Genomic DNA, 25,810 nt, shown 5'->3' with positions numbered 1-25,810 from the left:
CGCCTGTCTTTGCTATTGTCAGACAGAGCGCTCTCGGAGTTTGCAGAGTTCTTTGCATGCCCTATTCTGATTGATAAACTCCCATTTAAGCTCACCCGCACTTTGTCCTGGCCTTATTCCCATCCTGGGAGAGTCCATTATTGTCTCTCATTGTGGGGAGGATCGTGCTATCTGGGGGACGCTCGCCTTCAACATTCTTCAAATACAACGAGGGTACTGAGTTAAAATTGTGCTTATTGTATGCAGTGGTGATATGATATGATGGGTTGTTTATAACACGCTTAATACCCAGAGGTTTCTAAGCGCGGACCCGGGGATCAAACCTGTGTTGCTCTTTGTCGTCTTGCTACCAAGGTGAGCACGTTGCCCCTGAGCTATCCTCCCGAGACAGAAATAGACTGGTGCTTCCCACCTTGCAGCACGGAAAGCCTTTGCAGTATTTCTCTGATTTCCTCACACTAGTATGGAATGAGTGAGGAGGAGTTAGATGTTAGTATTAAGAATAAACACTGGTGAGTGAGGAAGATGACTGAGGAGTTGGAAGGAGGTGGAATGAGGAAGGCTGGTGAGTGAGGAGTGAGCAGAAGGTGTGAAGAGGAGACCGGATTTTCCAGCTTCTCTCTTCAGTTGTATCCTTAATGACTCTTTCCTCATCCCTCATTGGGAATACGAATGAAAACTGATCAGTGAGAAGGATGACTGCAGAGTGAAAATGAGGGTGCCCTAAAATGCATTATGGGGTATCCATTTTAAGACATCCATTTTCTCCTCACACCCTTTTTCACTTCTCAGTCATCCTCCTCACTCACCAGTATTCATTCTTATTTCTAAGGTCTCACATCAGAATGAGGAGTGAGATGGACGAAGACGGATGCATGAGGAGGATGACGAGGAGAGCACGAATGTATGGGGGGAGAAGTGACAACATCCTAAGATGGATTCTGTTAGATGCCCCTCTCATAAAACCTCAGTAAGCAGAACTATCCCAGCAACAGGGTATTTTTCTCTAACAGCTACCGAGAGATGCCTTAGAGAGTATAGGGCGAACCGCAAAAAAACAGGACCGGGCTGAACGAGGGGCAGGCATATAAGATGCAGACTAAGAGAAGCATGAGGACCTACCTTACCATTTTATGTTTTTAATTTCAGCCAGCATTATGCCCTTGACGAAGTACCCCCGGAGCGTGGAGCCTCCTTGGAAGGAGTGGGACCAGAAGGCCCAGAAGTCTGGCTTGCGGCACGCAGTCTATGCAGTGAACGGCGACCATTACACGGGGGAGTGGTTGGACAACCTGAAGCACGGTAAGACCATTACTTACTGCAGAATTTGGTATCATTTGAAAAGCGGCTTCATTCTCTTCTTTTTCGCTTCTCTGTGCTCCACAATGTCCACGATAAACCAGTGCGCCCTGCGCGCTGCTTTCAAAGGGTATACATACTTGGCAACCCTACGGATTTAGGCAGTAGGCTATTGCTTTTTAAGCAGTCCTACCGCCTACAGATTTGGGTGACAGATCCTACTGCTTTTTACAAGAAAGGTAATTTATCTTACTGTAAGGCAGGCTGCTTAAGACCGGCCCAGGTTAAAGAATGCTACACATTAGTCTGTCTGTGCAGTGGGCGGGTAAGTGATTACTTTGAGTGATGGGCTCAGAATCCAATTACTTGACAGCTACGTGGCCTTAGGTGAACCAACAGTGAAGGCAAGTGGCAAAGCCTACCACCATCACACAGCATCTGCCTATCAGACTGGGGAGGGTATCAGTCTCCATCTTGTTCAGTTATTCATCTTGCACTGCAGGAATAGATATGTATTGCCCAGGCTGCTGCTACAGAGCAGTGGCAAACGTTGCCTACCAAAAATGGCAGTTTACACAAAGAATCGCGGCAAAAAGACTGTGGTTTTGCCTCCGCCATCCATCTAAAGGATGCGGGGGAAACCCCTGAAACCTCCGCTCCCCTTAAATGGTATAATGGAGTACACCTTTACCAGGTCAAACCACAGCATTTTTGCCGCAATATTTTGTAAAGGTGACATTTTTGCCATGATTTTATTACTGCATACCTTGAATTCAGTGTTAATTTACCATGCAGAATTATGCATTTTAAATATTTGAACATCTTTCCATGTTGTGCTGTTTGATGGGTTTGTGTATTTTAGAATGCTTCAGTGGTGCCAACAATCTATGTTTTCTATTTTCCTGTGATGCAATTATTTTTGAAACTTGAAAAATCCTACATCTTTTTGGCCACAGAATGTTGGCAAGTGTGGGTATACATAAAATGGGCAAATAATTGAGCATCATGTTACCCATTGCCCAAAGGCACATTGTGGTGAGGCAGGCACTATTAATATGCAGCATTATCAGTTACACAACATGAATACATGCATAGCTGTGAACACTTGATATCCGTTCGTAGACCACTGACCAAATAGCAGCAGCATCGCTGGATCCTTCCTACAGGAGTGTTATGATGTCTGCATTTGCACTGTAGCTGTCATACTGATGTCTCATGTTATAACCAGAATAGAAACAGACCAGCCTCACAGGAGGGAAAGTGCACCGGATGTGGACAGTTTCATTCAACAAAAGCGCCGGGGTGGTTTCTAGAAGTAGTTTGGAGGTTGACGCAGAGATGCTCAGGGAGAAGCCTTGGGCTGTTGCAGGAACCCTCGTTACCCTACTCGTCCTGGACTTTTTCTCCTTTATCCACAGCAGTGAGGACAGATTTGTCACTTGCAAGGGCAATTTGGCACATGTTGGTCGCGCCTTTGCGAGTCGCACCTTGCTTTACTCCCAAGCCACACTGTTCCAAGTGAACGAGGCCTTCTATTGACATCTGGTCTTACCCTCATGTTATGACATGGCCCGACCCAACTACAGTGGGAGAAAGGAAACGGCTCATTGCATACCGAGACATAAATACAAGCCGAAGAAGCATGGCGGGGATTATTGCTCAAAAAGGACCGTTGGACCTCTGAGTGAAGACAACATACAGATGTGATGACTGAAAACTAGGTGCAGTAAAATCGACCTGGGGATTCCTGTGAGCTTCTTCAGGTGCTAAATGCACAGCTTTCCAATCTGGGAGATGGGTACAGTGAAATACCATTTAAAAATGCATCTGATGTACAAAAGCCCTAGTAATAGCCACATAGGGCCAAACCCGACACTATCCGGAGAGAGAGGGAAACCGAACGAAGAAAGCGACGAAGGACTGAAACTGCAAACTTCCCGAGAGAGGGGGAAAACCAAACTGAGAAACCCACGAAGGGTGAAAGCTGAGAGTATCACAAAAAGGGGTGAATGAGTATCAGAAAGCCCAAGTCCTGAGAGGCTACGAGCAGATAAGGGGCTGCCAGTGAGAGCACCCGAGAAGGGGGTGAACACGGGAACAAACAGCCTGAAGAGTCGGGCAGCTCAAGTCAAGCTACCAACGACAAGAACCGCAGTAGTTTTGTTAAGGATAACTCAGAGACTTATTGCGTTTGCCGAGGACGGCAGCGTCTAGAGCAAAAGCTACACTCGGACAGAGAAGAACTTTTTGAATTTTTAAGGTACTTTGCACACGGGTTCCAAGTTACTTTGCCAGGAGTTAAAAGAATCCATCTTTGAAGACCAACAACATGCCGGGGTCTGAGTGACACTGAGAACAAAAGACAGAAGTGGGTAGGTGTCAGAAACCAGCCACCTGGAGCCAAAGTATAGGACAAGAATGGGTTGGAATAGGTTTTCGAACAAATGATGCGATTTATGTGAGACATCCTACCAGTTTGTTATTATCTTTGTAGTTTGGGGCCCATCATAGGGCTAGTTGAGGTTATTTTTCTTATAAAGACTGTTGCATTGGGTCTTCTTGTCTGTCTCCTATGTCTGACCTACCAGAATGCACATCGCATATTCAGATGTATTGTGATGTCATCTTTGATGTCCTGGGTGTTAGTCTTAACAGCGCACAGTGGTGGCGACAGTTATATTTGCTTAGCTCATAACTGGCAAATTTATTTTACGGAATTTCATAGGTTTTTATTAGTGCAACTTAACCATAACGTCCCCTTAACAAAGTTTTTTAATAGAAATTCATAGGTTTTTATTAGTCCAACTTAACCATAATGTCCCTTTAACAACATTTTTTCTGTGAATTTCATGGGTTTTTACCAGTGCATGCTATTTTCCTACAACTTACTAATATCATACTTACCAAATATAACACTATTTGTGTCCAATTTACAAAGTGTTACCTTAAACCTCTGCCATTTCCCACCTTCTAGAATCATTTATGACACTTCTATACACTTTCTGCAACTATTTCAACTAGTTTTGCATCCATAGATGTCTACGAACATCTGACTTCATTGCGGACCTTCCAGACAGTGCCACATGATCATACGCCAGCGTGATGACGTGTCCAAGAACCCGTCTGCACTTCACAATAAGATCTGTCCTTCGCGGACATTTCGGAACTGCATTTTCTACTGATCTAGGAACTTTTAACTTCAAAATTTCCCTTGCACACCTCCTACACCTTTTCATACTCATTATCCATTACCAATCTTGTACACAGTACATACTTGGAAGAATTTTATCAAAACTGCTATTTATCTTAAAAATGGCATCAGTTAGTGCCATCTCTCCTCCGCAAGAGCCACCAACACCAGCTGGAGGACCTTCACAACAAAAAAAGACAATGAAGAGGACAAAGAAGATGAGGTAGAGGAAGTGCCTACTTCTAGCACCAAAATCGAATCATGGGTGTGTCAGTTCTTTGCTACTGTTAGGAGTGTACCAAAGTGAAATGTACTGTACTCAGTAGCACACTACCTGGACAGTACTCCTAGGGGACCACCTCCATGTGCCGTCACACCAAATCCAATGACCGCAATGCTCTCAGAAAGGTTGTTCTGTTCCTTTCACAACAAGTAGTAAGCTGTCTTCCACCACCTCATCTTCTTTAACAAATACTGTAACCACACAGCCTGATGTTTGCGGGCATTGGTGTGTTATAAATAAATAAATAAGGAGGGCTACAGACCATTATCGTCCATTGCAGCCCCTGAAATGGGGGATAAAGGCCATTGGCACCCTTGGTTCCCAAAGCAGGAACCCAGAGTGCTAAAACATGGATTTTTATTCCTATAGCGGGACGCCTGTGACGTCCCGCTGTAGGAAGGAAAATCCTTTTCCAAGACAGTCAACATGGAAAGAGAAGGCGGAGCTCCGTACACAGCCCCTCTCCCCTTGCCATGGCAGCCTGCAAAACCCTATGAACATATTACCACAAGCACTTTTTTTCCCTTTCAAACCTATCCTACCTTCGAATAACTTTACCACATAGCCGGTCCCAGGTAGACATAGCCACTTTAACACCATTTTTCGTCCCTAGCGGTCATAGCCAGTAGCCAGATTGTCCACATCATGACCTTATGCCATGACCCAGACAATCTGGCAACTGCCCATGGCCACAGGCTATACCTCAGTCACCAAAGGTATATGACTATCTTTTGTACCTACATTATTACAATTGTCAAAAAATAAAACACGGCACATTTGCAAAACCATGCTTTAATATTCTTGCCAATGCTCCTCTCGAGTTTGCTCGAAACCCGCCCATGTTTTTTTTTTTTAAAGTGTCAAAATATATATACATACAATAGTCATATAATTTAGCCCCCCCCCACTTGACTAAATCCATTCAGTCTTTACACAAACATCAAAGGTTGGGTCTATAATCTTTCTCAATACTTTTGTCCACATTCGTCAAATAGCAACAAAGTTATAAGCCATCTAAAAATGTTGAGACCCCCTCTAATTTCGCCCCCTCTTGAGAAAATCCCACCAAACTTTAGAAAACCATTTATATCTAGATCCAAAATCGTTTTGCCAAATGTTGTGCAGAGTCGTCAAATGACAACACATGTATATGCCTTTACAATGTTTTGGGACCCCCCCTCTAATTTTGCCCCCTCTTGACAGAATCCCACAAAACTTTGCAAAACCATTCAGGATTAGTCCTTGAATAAAATTGCAAAATTACATGCAGTTACACTGAGTGGCGCAAACGTTATAAGCCATCCAAAAACTGCTTTTCCCCAACCCTGTAATGCAGAAATAGGTACAGATGTCCTAGGACATCTGAAGTAACCGCGAACACCACAGACTGCCCCAGGACATCTGGAGTGTTTGCAGACTTTCGGGGGGTGAAACAACCCGTTTTTTGGCTTCTTATGGCCATATCCCATCCCATCCTCACCCCCCCACCTCCCCAGAGATTGTTTGTTGTGTTTGACAAGTGAAAAGCTGCTTTCTTTAAAAATGTTTTCACTGCGCTGTCCGCGGACCCCCAAAAAGTCAGCGACTCCAAGATGGTGGGCATTTCAGGAAAACCGACACATTTCACGTTTTCCCACCAGCCAATCAGCGGCCGCGTCCCGATGTCCACGGACCACGCAAAAGTCAGTAAATTTTTTGGCCAGTCAGAGGCCAGTCCGCGGACAGCACAGCCAGTCAGAGGCCAGTTTGCAGAATGAACAGGGAAGTGAGTCCGCGGAGCACACATAGATATCACTATTTTCTTTTACTTACATTTTTGTCGTTGAAAAAAAAACTACTGGACGGATTTACACCAAATTAACAAAAGCACACTTTCGGGACCAAGCCGCCGCTCCTGCTGCAAATTTGGTGAAAATCCGTCCAGCAGTTTGGGTTGTAGGCGTGAGCAAAGTTTTTTCCCATTATGTCTATGGGGGAAAAAATAAATTTTGGGACCCCCCTATAACTTTGCTCCCCCTTGACCAAACCTCACCAAACTTTGCAGTTTGGTGAGGATTCGTCCAGAGGGAGCGAAGTTATAAGCCGCCCAAAAAGTGCCCTCCTGTGGGATTAGCAATTTAACCATAACTACAGAGACACTACAGTGGTTGTGTAAAATATATATATATATTCAGTGAAAAAACTTTGTTAAAGGGATGTTATGGTTCCAAGTAAAACCGAAAAACCCTTGCAATTCGCCAGTTATGGTAAGCTAAGCAACCATAACTCACGCCACCACCGTGCACTGCTAAGCCTAACACCCAGGACATCAAAGATGACATCACAAATGTCATTGATGACATCACTGATGACATCAGATGTCTGACACCCCCTTTTTTCCTTTCCTGACATATCTAGGCCACATGATTTTCTTCAGTAACAGTCAGGAACTAAAAATTGTAAATGTACTATATGTGTAGACTTATCCTTCAAGTATGTTCTTACAATAATTCCGTTATGGTCCAGTCATATCATATGAAACATATACATAGGGGAAGACACAACCTTGAAAAACAGCAATCCTTTTTGTGCATTAAAATTATCAGTAGAGTTATCAGCACTTTCTGATAGTTTTGATGTTTTTTTTATTACTGTACTTTCCCTGTATATGCTCATATTTTTATATGTTGTACTCACACTATTTTCCTTAGGGTCCAGACACATCATGTGATATATATAGATAGGGTAAGTAACAGCTTTGAAACAGAGCAATCATTTCCCTGCATAAAGGTAATCAGTTAGGTTATGAACACTTTCTGCTACTATAGCTGTTTGTTTTCTTACTTCAATTCCCTTGTATATATTCATATTTGTATGTGGTGTCTCTTTGTGATTTGTCTATAATAATGCAATTGTGTAGTAAGTGGGTTTTATTACCTACTTATCACAAGTTTCACTGTGCGCAAAACTCTTATATGAAAACAGTTATCATTTCACTATTCAACATCGCAAGTTTATGAATATTGCACCTCCATCATGTATGCTGCACACAATGCCTATGTTTCTACATGAGTACCTTAGTATACTGGATTGAAGTTAATAATAGAATGCTATTTATATCAATGCATAGCTTAATGCAATGATTAGCACTTGATATTTATTCCAATAATATTTGACACTTTTTTTATTAACATTACACTAAGAATCCCTTGTACAGACTTTTCATGAAAGGTAAATGCCCATGTGATGTGATCAGTGATGTCATCAATGACATTTGTGATGTCATCTTTGATGTCCTGGGTGTTAGGCTTAGCTGTGCACGGTGGTGGCGCGAGTTATGGTTACTTAGCTTACCATAATTGGTGAATTTCAAGGGTTTTTCGGTTTTACTTGGAACCATAACGTCCCTTTAACAAAGATTTTCACTGAATTTCATTGGTTTCTATTAGTGCAACTTTACCATAACGTCCCTTTAACAAAGTTATTTCATTGAATTTCATAGTTTTTTATTAGTGCAATGTAACCATAACGTCCTTTTCAATGGATGAAGACCACTAGCATCCTAGGTTCACAAAGTGGGAACCCGGGATGGTAAAAAAAGATTTTTCTTCCCAAACCGGAATGCCTGCGGCGTCCCGGTGTAGGAAGGAAAATCTTTTACCAAGATGGACACCATGGAAAGGGAAGGCGGGGTGTATAAAGAGAACACAACAGGGCATGGGTAGGGGGGACCAGGAGGGAGACACGGGGCATGGGAGGGGTGTGGGGGGTAACGGGAGAGAGACACGGGGCATGAGCAGGGGGTGGGGGGTAACAGGAGGGAGACACGGGGCATGAGCGGGGGTAGGGGGCAACAGCAGGGAGACACGGGGCATGAGCGGGGGGTGGGGGGCAACAGCAGGGAGACACGGGGCATGAGCGGCGGGTGGGGGGTAACAGGAGAGAGACACAGGACATGAGCGGGGGGCAACAACAGGGAGACACGGGGAATGAGCGGGGGTGGGGAGAACACGAGGGAGACACCGGGCATGAGAGGGGGTGGGGGGTAACAGAAGAGAGACAAGGGGCATGAGTGGGGTGTGGGGGGCAACAGGAGGGAGACACGGCGGCATGACCAGGGGGTGGGGGGCAACGGGAGGGAGACACGGGGCATGACCGGGGGGGTGGGGGGCAACAGGAGAGAGACACGGGGCATGACCGGGGGGTGGGGGGCAACAGGAGAGAGACACGGGGCATGAGAGGGGGGTGAGGGGTAACGGGAGAGAGACACGGAGCATGAGCAGGGGGTGGGGGGCAACAGCAGGGAGACACGGGGTATGACCGGGGGTGTGGGGGGCAACAGGAGGGAGACACAGGGCATGAGATGGGGGTGGGGGGTAACAGGAGAGAGACACTGGGCATGAGAGGGGGGTGGGGAGCAACAGCAGGGAGACACAGGGCATGAGCAGGGGGTGGGGGATCACGAGGGAGACACGGGGCATGAGAGGGGGGTGGGGGGCAACAGGAGAGAGACACGGGGCATGAGCGGGTGGTGGGGGGCAACAGCAGGGAGACATGGGGCATGAGCGGGAGGTGAGGGGCAACAGCAGGGAGACACGGGGCATGACCGGGGGGTGGGGGGCAACAGGAGAGAGACACGGGGCATGAGAGGGGGATGGGGCAACAGGAGAGAGACACGAGAGACACGGGCATGAGAGGGGGCTGGGGGTAACAGGAGAGAGACACGGGGCATGAGCGGGGGGTGGGGGCAACAGGAGAGAGACATGGGGCATGAGCGGGGGGTGGGGGGGCAACAGGAGAGAGATACGGGGCATGAGCGGGGGTTGGGGTAACAGGAGAGAGACACGGGGCATGAGCGGGGGGTGAGGGGTAACAGGAGAGAGAAACGGGGCATGAGCGGGGTGTGGGAGGCAACAGGAGAGAGACACGGGGCATGAGCGGGTTTGGGGGTAACAGGAGAGAGAAATGGGGCATGAGCGGGGGTGGGGGCAACAGCAGGGAGACGCAGGGGTGGGGGGCAACAGCATGGAGACACGGGGCATGAGCGGGGGTGAGGGGCAACAGCAGGGAGACACGGGGCATGAGCGGGGGTGAGGGGCAACAGCAGGGAGACACGGGGCATGACCGGGGGTGGGGGGAACAGGAGAGAGACACGGGGCATGAGCCGGGGTGAGGGGCAACAGCAGGGAGACACGGGGCATGACCGGGGGGTGGGAGGTAACAGGAGGGAGACACGGGGCATGAGCGGGGGGTGGGGGGCAACAGCAGGGAGATACAGGGCATGACTGGGGGCTGGGGGGCAACAGGAGAGAGACACGGGGCATGAGAGGGGGTGGGGGGTAACAGGAGAGAGACACGGGGCATGAGCGGGGGGCAACAGCAGGGAGACACGGGGCATGACCGGGGGTTGGGGTTAACAGGAGAGAGACACGGGGCATGAGCGGGGGTTGGGGGCAACAACAGGGAGACAAGGGGCATGACCGGGGGGTGGGGGCAACAGGAGAGAGACATCGGGCATGAGAGGGGGGTGGGGGGTAACAGGAGAGAGACACAAGCCTGAGAGGGGGTGGGGGGCAACAGGAGAGAGACACGGGGCATGAGAGGGGGGTGGGGGTAACAGGAGAGAGACACGGGCATGAGAGGGAGGTGGGGGTAACAGGAGAGAGACACGGGGTTATGAACGGGGGGTGGGGGGCAACAGGAGAGAGACACGGGCATGAGCGGGGGTGGGGGCAACAGCAGGGAGACGCAGGGGTGGGGGGCAACAGCAGAGAGACACGGGGCATGAGCGGGGGTGAGGGGCAACAGCAGGGAGACACGGGGCATGAGCGGGGGTGAGGGGCAACAGCAGGGAGACACGGGGCATGACCGGGGGTGGGGGGAACAGGAGAGAGACACGGGGCATGAGCGGGGGTGGGGGGCAACAGCAGGGAGACACGGGGCATGACCGGGGGTCGGAGGTAACGGGAGAGAGACACGGGGCATGAGCGGGGGGTGGGGGGCAACAGCAGGGAGACACAGGGCATGACTGGGGGGTGGGGGGTAACAGGAGAGAGACACGGGGTATCGAAGGGGGGTGGGGGGTAACAGGAGAGAGACACGGGGCATGAGCGGGGGGTGGGGGGCAACAGCAGGGAGACACGGGGCATGACCGGGGGGTGGGGTTAACAGGAGAGAGACACGGGGCATGAGCGGGGGTTGGGGGCAACAACAGGGAGACAAGGGGCATGACCGGGGGGTGGGAGCAACAGGAGAGACACATCGGGCATGAGAGGGGGGTGGGGGGTAACAGGAGAGAGACACAAGCCTGAGAGGGGGTGGGGGACAACAGGAGAGAGACACGGGGCATGAGAGGGGGTGGGGGTAACAGGAGAGAGACACGGGCATGAGAGGGAGGTGGGGGTAACAGGAGAGGGACACGGGGTTATGAACGGGGGGGTGGGGGGCAACAGGAGAGAGACACGGGCATGAGCGAGGGTGGGGGGTAACAGGAGAGAGACACGGGGCATGAGCGGGGGCGTGGAGGGCAACAGCAGGGAGACACGGGGCATGACCGGGGGGTGGGGGGCAACAGGAGAGAGACACGGGGCATGAGCAGGGGGTGGGGGAACACGAGAGAGACACAGGGCATGAGAGGGGGTGGGGGGCAACAGCAGGGAGACACAGGGCATGAGCGGGGGTTGGGGGGAACAAGAGGGAGAAACGGGGCATGAGCGGGGGGGTACACGAGGGAGACACGGGGCATGAGCGGGGGTGGGGGGCAACAAGGGGAAGACACGGGGCATGAGCGGGGGCTGGGGGGAACATGAGTGTGACACGGGACATGAGCGGGGGTGGGGGGAACACGAGGGAGACACGGGCATGAGCGGGGGGTGGCGGGCAACAGCAGGGAGACACGGGGCATGAGCGCGGGTGGGGGGAACACGAGGGAGACACGGGGCATGAGCGGGAGGTGGGGGGAACACGAGGAAGACACGGGGCATGAGCAGGGGGTGGGCGGCAACAGGAGGGAGACACGGGGCATGAGCGGGGGGTGGGGGGCAACAGCAGGGAGACACGGGCATGAGCGGGGGTGGGGGAAACACGAGAGAGACACGGGGCATGAGAGGGGCGTGGGGGGTAACAGGAGAGAGACACGGGGCATGAGCGGGTGTGGGGGGCAACAGCAGGGAGACACGGGGCATGACCGGGGTGGAGGGCAACAGCAGAGAGACACGGGGCATGACCGGGGGTTGGGGGGCAACAGGAGAGAGACATGGGGCATGAGCGGGGGGTGGGGGGCAACAGCAGGGAGACACGGGGCATGACCGGGGGGCAACAGTAGAGAGACACGGGGCATGAGCGGGGGTGGGGGGCAACAGCAGGGAGACACGGGGCATGAGCAGGGGGTGGGGGGAACACAAGGGAGACACGGGGCATGAGCGGGGGGTGGGGGCAACAAGAGGGAGACACAGGGCATGAGCGGGGGTGGGGGGACCACGAGGGAGACACGGTGCATGAGCGGGGGGTGGGGGGCAACAAGAGGGAGACACGGGGCATGAGCGGGGGGTGGGGGGTAACAGGAGAGACACACAGGGCATGAGCGGGGGTGGGGGGCAACAGGAGGGAGACACGGGGCATGAGCGGGGGTGGGGGGAACAGGAGGGAGACACAGGGCTTGAGCGGGGGTGGGGGGAACAGGAGGGAGACACGGGGCATGAATGGGGGGTGGGGGGTGAACAGGAGGGAGACACGGGGCATGAGCGGGGGGTGGGGGGAACAGGAGGGAGACACGGGGCATGAGCGGGGGCTGGGGTGGAACAGGGGAGACACGGGGCATGAGCGGGGGGTGGGGGGAAACACGAGGGAGACACGGGGCAAGAGCGGGGGGTGGAGGGAACAGGGGAGACAAGGGGCATGAGCGGGGGGTGGGGGGAAACAAGAGAGAGACACGGGCATGAGCAGGGGGTGGGGGGTACAAGAGGGAGACACGGGTAATGAGCAGGGGTGGGGGAAACGGGATATCCACTCCTCGGTCCTCCGCAGGCCACCGTGTATGATGGCGTGTCTCCTGCAAGTCTGCAGCAGCCTGGGATGTTCAGGAAGTGTAATCCACATGAACCTCACACAGCCCCATTGGAGGCCCTGCTGTCCTCTGATCTTATCACATCGGAATTTTCGCTTGTTACATTGTGATAATCACTTGTGAAGTCTGAAGTCACCACAGAGCTTGCCACAGATGCCAATATACGAACAATAAACTAAGATGGCGGCGTCTCTGAAAATAAGATGCACTGCGCGCTTTACTGCAGCCAATGGAAGAGCACGTCAGATGTCCGCGGACATCACACAAGTCGCTTGCCCAATCCCCGTCTTGTCCGCTGAGTGAACAGGGAAGTGTGTCTGTGAAGCAGACACAGATATCACTAATTATTTTCACTTACATTTTTGTCTTTTTTTAAAAAAACTACTGTACGGATTTACACCAAATAAATAAAAGCACGCTTTCGGGACCAAGCCGCCGCTCCTACTGCAAATTTGGTGTAAATCCGTCCAGCGGTTTGGGCTGTAGGCGTGAGCTAAGTTTTTTCCCATTGTCTATGGGAAAAAAAAAAGTTTTGGGACCCCCCTATAACTTTGCCCCCCCGGACCAAACCTCACCAAACTTTTGCAAAGAAAATCAGAGTGGGCCATATACTTTTTTTGCAAAGGTTGGTGACGATTCGTCCAGGGGGAGCGAAGTTATAAGCCGCCCAAAAAATACTCTTCCTATGGAAACAGTAACTTAACCATAACTACATGGCCACTACCGTGGCCGTGTAATATATATATATATTAGATTGTGTTAGTGGTGAAGGTGTTGTTAAGGGCTAGCCTCAGTGGTATTTTTTAAATGTATTTTATCAGATCAGATCAGTATGGAACATAAGCTGCATCACAGAGCCATAGAGCAGGGGTCTGCAACCTGCATCTCTCCGATGTTTTAGACTACAACTCCCTTGATCCTTCACCATTGACTGTTGTGGCTAGCGTTGATGGGGGTTGTAGTCCAAAACATTTGGAGAGCCAAAGGTTGCATATCCCTGCCATAGAGGAAGGTGACATGAGGAGGTTTGGAAGGTGGGCAACCCAAGGGGGTAAAGCGATTTGGTCCGTATTGTTAGGATTAACAACATTGCAGAAATGAGTAACTAGAGATCATGATCCATATCCAGCAATGTATTAGCTGGCAAGAGAGTATTCCCTTTAGGTGGAGGTGGTGCTTCTCTATCCAACCATTTACACCTTAATTGAATGCATTGGTTTATAAATCCCAATAATGAGAGAGGTATTACACCTTCTTCATCCCTCTAGGCAGGCCCTACTCACAGCAATGGCTAAACAAGCTCTGATAAAAGCCACACGTGCCTGGAGTGGCCGCGACCCATGTGGATTCAAGGAGGCTATCTTCCATGCCCATGAGTCTCCATGTAGTGTGTGCTCCGTCCTCAGCCCAAGGGGCATCCAGTGCAGAGCGGCCCAAAGAATCAGATCGATGAAAGCAGAAGACCGAAACCCCATATGTGATCTACATGACACGAGCCCCCAAACTATATATAGGACCAGGGAATACAAGGTCCTCCAAACATATGATAAATACATACAATCAGAGTAAGAGTACTTGGGAAGTTGTTAGTAAAAGTATTATTGGGAAATAAAAATGTATCTCTCATTACTGACTAGTGTATTTTTAGGCAAATAAAATATATTTTAATTAAAAAAAATAGCTATTTTCCTGTAATCTAAACATTCCTTAAAGCTAACGGTAAATGATCATATAGGCTAGCTCTGCATAAAACAGCACTGGAGCAGATATATGTCCTCTTCTGGCAGGTGCTCAGCTGCTCAGGCCACAGCTTTACCACATCACCTCAGCATGGCAGGTGACATTTGGGCCTCATTACAAGTTTGGCTGTGCTGGAAAAAAGTGGCGTTAATTCCATTGCCAGCACTTTTCCCACACCGCCAAACTACATATTTGGCGGAATTACTGAGTTGTAATTCTGCTGATTTTTGGAGGAAAAGTGGAGGATTCACTTCCAGAAGCTGGAGGTAAATCCTCCACTTTCCCTCAAAAATCGGCAGAATTACCACTCAGTAATTCCACCAAAAATCTGCAATGGAGTCCTGTGGACTCAATAAAATGGGGATTTACACTGCCCACCCCACTTGTAATCCTTTGGTAAACCCACGGGACATAGAGGCAGTAACAGTAATTCCCTTGGCGGTTTTCCAGTGGATTTACCGCTAGAATATCGCCAAACTCGTAATGAAGCCCAAAGAGTCGTACACATGCATACGTCTGTTACTCCCCGTTTTTCGTTTTTGGTAGTCTTGTCCTGATTATAAGGACTGAAATAGGCAGTTATGCTGCTTATCTAGAATCCTGCAGAGACTGGATAAGGCGTTGGTGGGGGCTGTAAGTCTGGAATTGCAAAAGCACCGCAGGTCAGTACACCATTCAAATGAACAGCTGATATCAGACTGGCCATAACTACCTCTTGCGGCCTCCTTTCCCTTGATAGGCATTGCCTGCACCCGAATGTAATCCAATGGCTGCCAAACGTCCAGCAAAGCCACCCCCTTCAAGGGGCGCTGAACTACGCACACCGGATAGGCCTTCAAATTGAGGGATTTAGCTCCAGATGGGGTAGATTCACGTGTGACATGATATAATATGTTAGGTTATTTATAACGCGCTTAATACCCAGAGGTTTCTAAGCGCGGACCCGGGGATCGAGGCTGTGTTACTCCGTGTCGCCTTGTTCCAAGGCAAGCACATTGTTGCTGAGCTATCCTCCCGAGACTTTACCTTTTCCAGTTGTTACCCCCAACTCCTAGTGCTCTGGAGACATAGAGAAAACCTCGTGGAATTTTGCAGGAATGTAGAGTAACATACCGATCTCTGATTGGAAAGATCTTACGGCAGATATCACGTGTTTCTTTTCAAGAAACCTGGTCTAGTGTACCAATGTTTAAAAAGGGGTACCAATGTTAAAAAAGGGGGGTACGCTGATCACTTGGTTCTTTCTCAAAAGGGACACAGCAGGTTACCACGGTTTGGTGTTGTAATGGGTATCCAGTTAATATGTCGAAATAATAATTTCGAATGCCAAAAATGTCGAAATAATTATACCTAAAAAAAAGAAAAATAAATCAAAAAAATTGAATGTCTTATTTTTTAATTTACATGTTTTTTTGTTTCGCAAGTAGAAAAAAAGGGGCTTGGGGGGGAACCCCCCCATTTCAAACAAAAAATAAATAAAAAAAGAAATTCGAAATTTTTTTTTAGGTATCATTTTTTCGACATTTTGGCATTCGAAATTATTTAATTCGAAATAGTCACTATAAACCATTGTAATGAGAATTCAAGCGGATATGACCTGTGCAGTGAAAGAATTGAGCTGAAGGACTGATGATACACAGGCAGGTCTTGACTCTGGGGTCAGAAGGTAGTTATGTTATGCTAGTGGGATGTATACCGCTCATCACAGCCATTTGCATGATCTACCAGGCGCTCTTGCAGATTTGAAAGATGGGGGTGGGTTAGGTTAGTGGGGGAGAAAAGGAAAATACCAGGGAGCTTTGCAGCTGTGTTGATGCATGCAGTGGCAAGTGATGCCTGCTTTGCAAAAATTAACTTTCATTTCCTGATCTTCAAGTTGCAATATCATTTCAATTTTTAGATGCCTACAAAATTATGCAATGTTTAGTTTTAAAGACACTGGGCCTCATTACGAGTTTGGGGGTATTCTGGTGGTAAATCTTCTGAAATACCGCCAAATGGAATTACCGTCACTTGGTGCTGTGGGTTTACCACGGGATTGCAAGTGGTGGTAAGGCAGTGTTAGTCCACATTTATGGAGTCCATAGAACTCCAGTGAGGATTTTGGGCCAAATTGCCACCAGCGGATTTACTGAGTGGTAATTTCTGGAGGAAAAGTGGAGGATTTACCTCCAGCATCAAGCTGGTGGTAATTCGGCCAAACTTGCAATTTGGCGATGTGGGAAAAGTGGGCGTTACAGAATTACTGTCACTTTTTTCCTGCACCGCCAAACTCGTAATGAGGCACAATGCGTGCTACTTCATCACCATAGTTATTTCGTCTTCTTGTGATGCTGAATCTGATGATGATGACATGATATGATATGATTTGATATGATATGATAGGTTATTTATAAGGCGCTTAATACCCAGAGGTTTCTAAGTGCGGACCCAAGGATCGAACCTGTGTTGCTCTGTGTCGTCTATCTTCCAAGGCGAGCACATTGCCCCAGAGCTATCCTCTAAAGAATGAAATCAGATATGGTAACCTGCAGTCCTTTTGCAATTCTCTTCAAAATGTGCGAGATACAGCTGTGGCTAGTAAACTGTAAAAGTCGTGGGCGTAAATCATTTTCTAGAATTAACCTGCCCTTAGGGGTTCTAACCCTAAGAAGTTTGTTTAAATAATGGGGCCCAAATTGTGCGTTTTAATGCACACATTTTTTAAATAGTTTGTAAAAAGTCATAAAGGCTAGTCTTAGCATATGCCGGTGTTGCCCCCCCCCCCCTTGTGCTAATTCTCAAAGAACATTATGAGGTCTGTCGCAACAGTAGATACCAGCAAGGGCCCCTTGCCATATTGGTGGTGACCAAAGAATATTATGGGGCCAGTCACAGTATATGATACATATATGTCTATTCATACTACCTGCCCTAAGAAAACGATGAGGCCTGTCGTAACAATATACGCCAGGAGTTGTCTAATTTCCCCTCAAAAGGCTTTTGCCAAGTGTTGTGACCCCAGGCAGCCATATTCTAATTACTAAATGTGACGGTAGGACATACACATGCTATTATTACATTTAGAAAAGTTTGGCTGAGAAGCTTGACCTTGAAACCTATTGCTGAGCCTATTGTCCCTTAGGGGATGTGCTTTGTGGAAGGAGCTTGGAGAGGGCCTCCCAATGTTGGATATAGAGATATCAAAAGTAATAAATAACTGTTCGGTTATGCCTGCCTCTACTGTGCCCATAACACATGGGAAGCTGAGGGGCGTCCGATGCACAAGTGGAACACGCACAGAAACTAAAGCATGGCGGTTGAAGTGTCACCGGACTGGCAGGTTCGTATTTCAACCACACAGAAAGCAGTTTCGGCCCTCTGAGTCTCACGCCTGGCCACCATTCTGTATAGCCTCTGTGATAAGTCCCCTGCCTTGAACAAGAGACCCCAAACCGAGGAACTCGGCGTTCTCCTGAGTCAGTGGATGATGGGACCAGCAGTGGTTATCTATATTCATATTTGTATTGATTTATGAAGCGTTTTCACCAAAGTGCTGCATAGAGTCAGAAGGTACAATTTATGAAGCAGGCAATGTATAACACCAGTAAATTAAGAGATCTGTCTGGAACAGGAAGTGTACGGATGCATGGGCTTTGTGGAATACATGGAAGCGGCAGAAAAGTAAATCACTAAGGAGAAATTCAAGAGCAAAAAAAGAAAGGGTTATCTCATTTAGGTTGAAGCCATTCCACGATGTCCCGCATGGAAGTAACATAGGAACAGGAACTTGATGTCAAGGTCACTTCCAGTTGAAGGTCGCCTAAGTCTGTACAAGCACAAGAGCTGGCAAGCAAGATAGCCGGACAACATGGTTTTTGATTGGTCCCCTGGCTGTTCTTGTTTCCTGGTCCTTGGAACACCTTGCTGTTGGTTGTTGGTTGGTAGATGCTGCCCTTCACCCCGTGTGGGTGGGCCTTCCAGGCTCTCCTTTCTTGCCTCCAACCTGTTGGTCTGATCCCTTCATTTCGGTGTGTCTATTCTACCTTCTATCTGGATCTCTCCACTTCCCCTGGTCTGCTGGTCTTCCTAAGATAGCCTTCCTCATGTTCCCTTTCCCTCCCTCGTCTCTTCTCCTAACCAGTGATGCTGATCTGATGGAGGGTGCTTCCCCCTTGGTATTCCTTGCTGTCTCAGTGTTGTGTTAGCCTCCCTTCTGCCACTATTGCTCCACTGTCTCCAGTTCAAACCCATTTTTACCTAATTAAGAGTCCCTAGAGAGTTCAGTCTACTGCATTTTGAGACCAGACTAGCTCTCCTAGGTGCTTCTGCAGTGGAGGTTGTTTCCTCTTGAAGCCCCGCCTGTTTGGGTTAGCTTCCAACTCTCTTCCATCGGCCTATGTCCGTATTCTCCCTGTCTGCCCCCTGTGTGCTTTACAAAATCAAAAAATAGTCCATAGGCGCCCCTTTGCGAGAACGAACACGGCTAAATGACCTGTTCTTTGGCAAGGTACCCCCTCGAGAGTCCACAGCGACACTTTAGCTCACTGTACCTTTCACAGAAGGGAAATATCCATTTGCATATCAGTCTTTGTCCCGCCCACATGGGCAGTCCAGCACGGAAATGCTATGGCAATTCTCTTCTGAACAAGCGTACCAACAGCAACCCCATACACGTGTTTCAGCCTTGTTGGCCCTCATCATTGAGGTGGAACTGTGCCTCTCTGAGCACAGTGAGCAAGGAGTCCACGTCTGGATGACCCTAGGAAACTTAGGGTGACTAAACCTAAGTCCCTTACAAAATCAAAAAATAGTCCATAGGCGCCCTTCTGCGAGAACGAACACGGCTAAATGCCCCGTGTGCTTGCTTGCTTCTGGGTCTTCATGTAGCAGCTCTTCCCTTTCCTTCATATTTCTGGGGCTGGTGCCCTCTAGCCAGCCCTATTCTCTCCAGCTATACAAGACATGCCTTACCTTGCTTTCCTTGGACGTGCACCTTTTCCATTCTGGTTTGTGTGCATAGCTTTGGGGACTTGATATCCAAGTCTCCAGTTTCTTGCCTTTTTTCTCAGGGGTCACTACTTTTTCTTCTCCCCCTTGGGGGAGATTTTTTCTCTAGTGCTTGGGTTTTGTACCCCCACAATATTGGTTGCAGCCAGGGGAAGAAATCCACGATCCCTGAATCTGATATGGCACACCAATACTTTCCCATGTCTTCCTGGGAGGGGTCAGCTCTAGCCTTCAAGATATTAATCCCTCCCCTTCATTTTACAGGGTTCCAGTGCTGGTGATTTTCTGGTCTCTCCCATGTTTTTCCCCTTTCCCCAAGCTGGTACATCTTGGCCCCTGCCTGTTTGGGTATAGTTTGTGTTACCTGTGGAATAAGGAATTTGGCAGCCTGGTTCATCCCTCAAGTTTGGGACCGTCTTCTCAGTACTAATTGTGACCGTGGTATGGACAGTATCCCCTGGTCACCCTCCCTTGGTTCCTGTCACAGGGCAGGTGGCCTCGAAACTTCCCATTCTCCACTAGCCAAGTAGGAAAGAATAGTCCTGATAGCCTGTCTTCCCCAGTTTCCTAGTTTAAGACCATACAGGGCAGTGGTAATGCAACCTCTTCCCCAAATGAGGGAGCCTGTAGCTCTCCCTAAGCAGGACCACAGCTCTAGTGGAGGAAGACGGACACTTGGCTTCAGCCCTAGTCGATTTCATTCATGCATCATCAGTAACATTTGTTCTGATATTGCTACAACTCCACCTGCAGTACCAGAGATGTCATTTCAAAGCCCTGAAGAGAGGCTGCATGCCCATCAGAGGCTGGCGCTAGATACAATGTTGCTAGTTCATGGTTCTCTAGAGCCTGCATCTGATGCAGTGTTGCACATTTGTGATCTTACAACCACGAGTTTAACTGCAGGTGATACACAGTTACAAATTCATTGCCTCCAAGCAGAGTGTTTCCTTGACGAGGAAAGTCCCCACCAAGACAGCATGTTTTACACAGTCAGTGGAAATTGAAAGCATGCCTAGAGTTTATCCAGCACACCATACACATGCTCTAGAAACAGGAGCCTAGTTAGGACAGATACATCACCAGAGAGTAGCAGGGAGGGCAGAGTGAAATCTAAGGTGTCAGAGACGACAACTGCAGCTTTGGTCTGTCCCCCTCTCCCCAAAGCGAGGACAGGTGCACTCAACAGCAGCCAATCCCAACCTTCCCTCGTTACAAGGAACAGTTGCAGCCACTCACTAAGAGCCAAGCCCAAGTAGAGCACTATAAAAGTACTGAGCCCAGTCAGACAGGATCGGCTGGAGGAGCAGGAGGATTGAGTTTCGCAGTGGCTGGGGATTGGACAGTTTTGAATAGAACAGTTTCTGGATAGTGTGAGAAACCTGAAGGAGTCTCACCCAACAGTCCCTGGGGATCTGTCATCCAGGTGGCCAGGACACAGCCATCGCATTTGGACCCAGTTCCTGGGGGTAGACCAGTGGGGGAGGATCACCTGGATGAGGGGCTCTCGGGGAGTGGGAATGGGTCACCGGATGGTGAGATGCAGTATCCCTTCCCAATAACACCTTTCCCCCATCCTACCAGGTAGGATATCTAGGAATTCAATCCCCTCCCGCCCCCCCTTCCAACAAAAACTCTTCCTCACGGACAGTTCACAGTGAGCGACAACGGACTAACACCAGAGCTGTATTCCGGGCATGTCCCAACACCATGGACAGGCAAGGTCAGCCAATTACGGATTATTACACACACATGACTTCCATCGCACTTCCCCCACATGGATAAAAGGCGGAGCACGAAAGCACACTCTGAACGAGGCAAACTACACAAGGATATGTAAACAAAAGGTCGTACCTACACATTTTTTGTGTACGAGGGGAAGGTGGTATAAAAGGTACTTCTATATGTGAAAATGTGAAGAATTACCTGGCTCCTGCTCCGTCAAAAAGACCCCACCAACAACCCTCAGGGGTTAGTCACTCTACTTAACTCCCGTAGACCAATTCGTTTTAACACATTTTATTCAGAAAAAAACTTCCTATCAATAGCTAAACAAAACATATTGTTATTTATACATCGGTAAAAACAAATCAATATGCACAATTCAAAAATCATTCATAATGGATAGGTTCATGGTCATACCAAGCATATTGTGGTAATGTCCAATTCAAAAGGAAGTTCTATTCAATCTAATGAGCTTCCTAAGTCAGAGTAGTGTCTTACAGGGAAAGTTTCAAGGGTTAAACCTGGTATTCAGACCCCATATTGCTGTTAAATGTGGGAAGAACACTCCTTAGGTGTGTTCTATAGAGTTCATAGTCACTCTTTTCCTCCTCACCTAAGGAGTGTTCTTCCCGCATTTAACAGCAATATGGGGCCTGAATACCAGGTTTTACCCTTGAAACATGCCCTGTAAGACACTGCTCTCATTTAGGAAGTTCATTAGATCGAATAGAACTTCCTTTTGAATTGGACATTAGCACAATATGCTTGGTATGACCATGAACTAACCCAGTATGAATGATTTATGAATTGTGTATATTGATTTGTTTTTACCGATGTATAAATAACAATATATTTGAGTTTAGATATTGATAGGAGGTTTTTTCTTAATAAAATGTGTTAAAGCTAATTGGTCTACGGGACTTAAGTAGAGTGACTAACCACCTAGGGGTTGTCTGTGGGCTCTTTTTGATGAATTACAGTCAGTAGGATAACAGGAGCAGGAGGTAGTTGGTGGTTCACATTTTCACAAAATTCACAAGGAAACAGCAGTTTCAAGGTGACAGTTTAATAGAAGGTGAAGGACGTGACCTCAAAGTTACAAGGAAGGAAGTACCCATCACCTCTAAAGACTGTGGGCCTCATTACACGGTAGGCGTTAAGGGTTTACCGGTACCAGTATTTTACCGGTACCGGTAAATCCTAACCGCCTTACTACGAGGTCCCTTTGCGGGTTGGGGAATTTAACGCCTGCTTTTTGCAGGCGTTAAAAACCAACCCGCAAAGGGACTAGTGGAGCTAATTACGGTACCGCAATTTGCGGTACCGTAATTAGCGCCTTCCCCATTCCCATTGAGACCTATGGGGCAAAAATGGGAATGGGGAAGGGCAATGGTGCAAGGGGGAATTACCGCCCCGCCAACCTTGGAATGGGGCGCTAATTCCCCTTTCCACCAAGGCGGTGCCGGTATTTTACCGGCATGAACCATGGCGCTAAAAGCGCCATGGTTCTCCGCCTACCGTGTAATGAGGCCCTGTTACTTTTGTGAGCCTTGGAAAGTAAGAAATTGAACACCAGGAATTAAGGCTAATCAAACCTGCACAGTGTGGCGGAGGTACCCTGGCTCTCCTGTGTTGATAACCAAGGCGGGAAGGAGCGATTTCCGCCGTGGTACTGTCCTTTGCTCCTACAACAAAGCAGCATCAGAAAATACTGAGTCGGAGAGACTGAAACCAATCCAGCTTGTGTTTGAACCAAGGTTGCAAGCTGCAACATTGTACAAACAGAACAGTGTGTGAGGCATTTGCAAAGAGCAACGCAGATTTGAGTGAAAACCAAAGGAGTGATTTAACGTCATAATTGAACTTTGGAGACCAGGAAACAATACCATACACATAGTGGTGTGGCACCATGTGGGTGCTCTTTCAAAAGTGTCTGTTAGGTATCCAACTGATGCTGAGTCTGAGAAAAGGAATATTGAGACCGAAGTGGTCATGGCACAATGAAAAGTCTTCGATAGTTTAAAGTACATCACAATTGGTCAGAACTCGGCTGAGGGAGACTAATCAAGTGAAATAGAGGGAACTGAGCCCGAATGAGGGGATCCAACATTGAACTTTTGTTTTGGAACTTTTGTTTTGGAAAGGGATCTGAGGGGGGATCCAGGGTGAACACACAAATTGAATACTGTGAAAAGGAAAAGAAAGTTTCATTGTTCTATTTGTGCACTAGTAGACGCTCTGAGTCAAGAGACTTGCAAGAAGTAAAGAGACTTGAACACAGAAGGTCTTGAACTGTAAAAGTGGACCTGTATCCTCATGCCGCATAAGCCAGAGTGTGCGCTTTGCTCGAGTGAACTGCCTTGTCCCATGCTGAAAACATGGGAAAGGGAAGCCAACTGTCTGAACATCCTGACTTATCGTTTTGTGAACATTTCTTTCTTTTTCATGAACATCACCCCGACATTATTTGTAAATTAGTAGTAAGGATTGGCAATAGGTTTATTTTAGTATAGGCCCTTTTATGTTGACAAGAATCCACTAGGACTGCATTATTATTATTTGATGGTTGTAGCTAGCTCCCATCTGTAGATTTAGGTTTAGATAGGTGCTTATCTCACCCTTGTAAAGGTTCAATAAACACCCTTGAACTTTGTTCACTTTTGTCTGTCTTACTGTTGATACCATGCCTTCCTTACAATAGTCAGAAGATACTAGAAAAGTGACAGCAATGGGAGTGCAGGAGGAGCTGGTGAAATCTAAGGGATTATAGGGGGGGGGAGGAGGAGGAGGAGGTAGTAAAGTCATGGGTGCAGGAGGCGGTTTCAATAGAAAGAGGAGAGAGTGGTAATCAGGAGGAGGTAGTAAGGCAGGAGAAGGTGGTAACATCAGATGGAGAAGAAGGGGGTGCAGGGAAGCAGTATGTAAAAACAATAGGTGGTGAAGATGGCACAAAGAAGGTGGCAACATCAGGTGAGAGGAATGTGGTACAGAAAAGTAGGTGACATCCTCAGATGGTGAACCTTATACAGAACAGGAGGAGGTAGTAACATCCGGTGATGAAGGTGGTACAGAGGAGAGGGAGGTCATGACACCAAATGGTAAAGATGGTGCAGAAATGGCAGGTGATTTGAAGGTAGCGACACCTGGAGGTGAGGACAGTGTGAAAGAGGTGGCTAGGAGACAGTTGAGATAACGTCAGAAGGTGATGCAGATGCAGCAGAAGAGCAGGTGATGACATCAGGATGTGAAGGCAGGAGAGAGAGGAATGAAGAGAGCAGTCCTATATTCAGGCAGGGGAGGAAGGTTCGGTTGAGCCAGTTTGACGCTAGGCAGGACTAGAAGTTGGGAGGAGGAGTGGGCCAGACAGCATACACTGCGTTCAGAGAGGAGGATGGGAAGAAGCAAGAGGGGCCCTGGTTAAGCCAGATCCCAAGAGGTACCTCACCAGCTCTTCCTGGCCGCTACTTACGCTGACCCGTCTGCTGACCAGAAACAGGACTGAATTAGTTTTCAGCCATGGGACTCCAGAATGTTCAATTAGTCTCCCTGACCGAGGGTTTGGGAAACCATAGAGCCTGCAACACCACAGAATGGAGGGGGTTGCCGACCTCTCCACCCCTTTCAATTGCAGGGGCAAGAAGTGGCACTACAGGGGTCATAGAGAAGCATTTTGGGACCTCCCAGTATTGGAGAGGCGCATTTGTACTAAAAAGAAGCTATCCTGACAACTTTGGGTTGATGAAGGTCCTGTTTATATTCACAGTGTCCCCTTTCTTTTGTAAACACCCCCACCCCAAATAAAGGTGTTGAACTGACGTATGTTCTTTATATGCTTCTTGTTCCTATGGAACTCTGCGCCACCTCACAAATTGCATTATATTATTAAAATGCTGCACACTACCTCTGCGCTGTATTGATGAAGCACTGTACATGCAGTATTAGTTTTAAAGAATTGTTGTACATCATCCCTTTGTTCAATATATTGATAAAGTGCTCTGCAGTCTCTCTGCACCTGATGCACACTGCTTTGTATTGTTAAAGCATATTGGTAATATGCTGTACATGCATTCTGCACTGTACTGGGAAAGCGTGTTACTGGTACATACAGTATTAGCTCTGTTAAAAGTTGTACATCTCTAGTGCCCAGTTTAGCGACAAAATACTTTACTTGCACTCTGCTTTGTAGTGATAACGTGTTGTAAATGCAATATGATCTGTACTGATAACATGCTGTTTTAGCTCCATTAGCAAAGCATGGAACAGCACCCTCTGAGAACTGTAGTGATAAAGTGCATGCACTGTGCATTGTGTTGACATATTGCTATATGTGTGTAGGAGTTAACCTTTGATCACCGTAACCCAAAGTAGGCCCATCACTTAAAGAGTAAGTGCTTGTTTGTCCGTAAAGCAAGTTTATTGTGCAAACGGCCGGGAGGGGCTAGATGACATCAAAGAGTAAAACTAACAAGACTCTCCCTGAACCACACAAAGAACACATATTTTATACAATTTACAACAGTTAAAACACTCCCACAGGTTT

At 48.1% G+C, this 25,810-nt stretch overlaps 1 protein-coding gene across 1 annotated transcript in view; it reads left to right on the top strand.

Moving 5' to 3' along the window:
- The window catches only part of MORN3 (MORN repeat containing 3), a 360,155-nt gene that overhangs the window by 57,765 nt on the left and 276,580 nt on the right, over nucleotides 1-25,810 (top strand). The window contains exon 2 of the mRNA XM_069619586.1: nucleotides 1,150-1,302. Within this exon, the coding sequence (XP_069475687.1) occupies nucleotides 1,158-1,302 (145 nt within the window). The 5' untranslated portion in view covers nucleotides 1,150-1,157. The remainder of the gene's footprint in view (nucleotides 1-1,149; nucleotides 1,303-25,810) is intronic.

Source organism: Ambystoma mexicanum, chromosome 10, assembly GCF_040938575.1.
Source record: "Ambystoma mexicanum isolate Mex_15411 chromosome 10, UKY_AmexF1_1, whole genome shotgun sequence".
Classification (NCBI taxonomy): Eukaryota; Metazoa; Chordata; class Amphibia; order Caudata; family Ambystomatidae; genus Ambystoma; species Ambystoma mexicanum.
The sequence above is the reverse complement of the archived record's forward strand: the minus strand, read 5'-3'. Positions and strand labels throughout refer to the sequence as shown.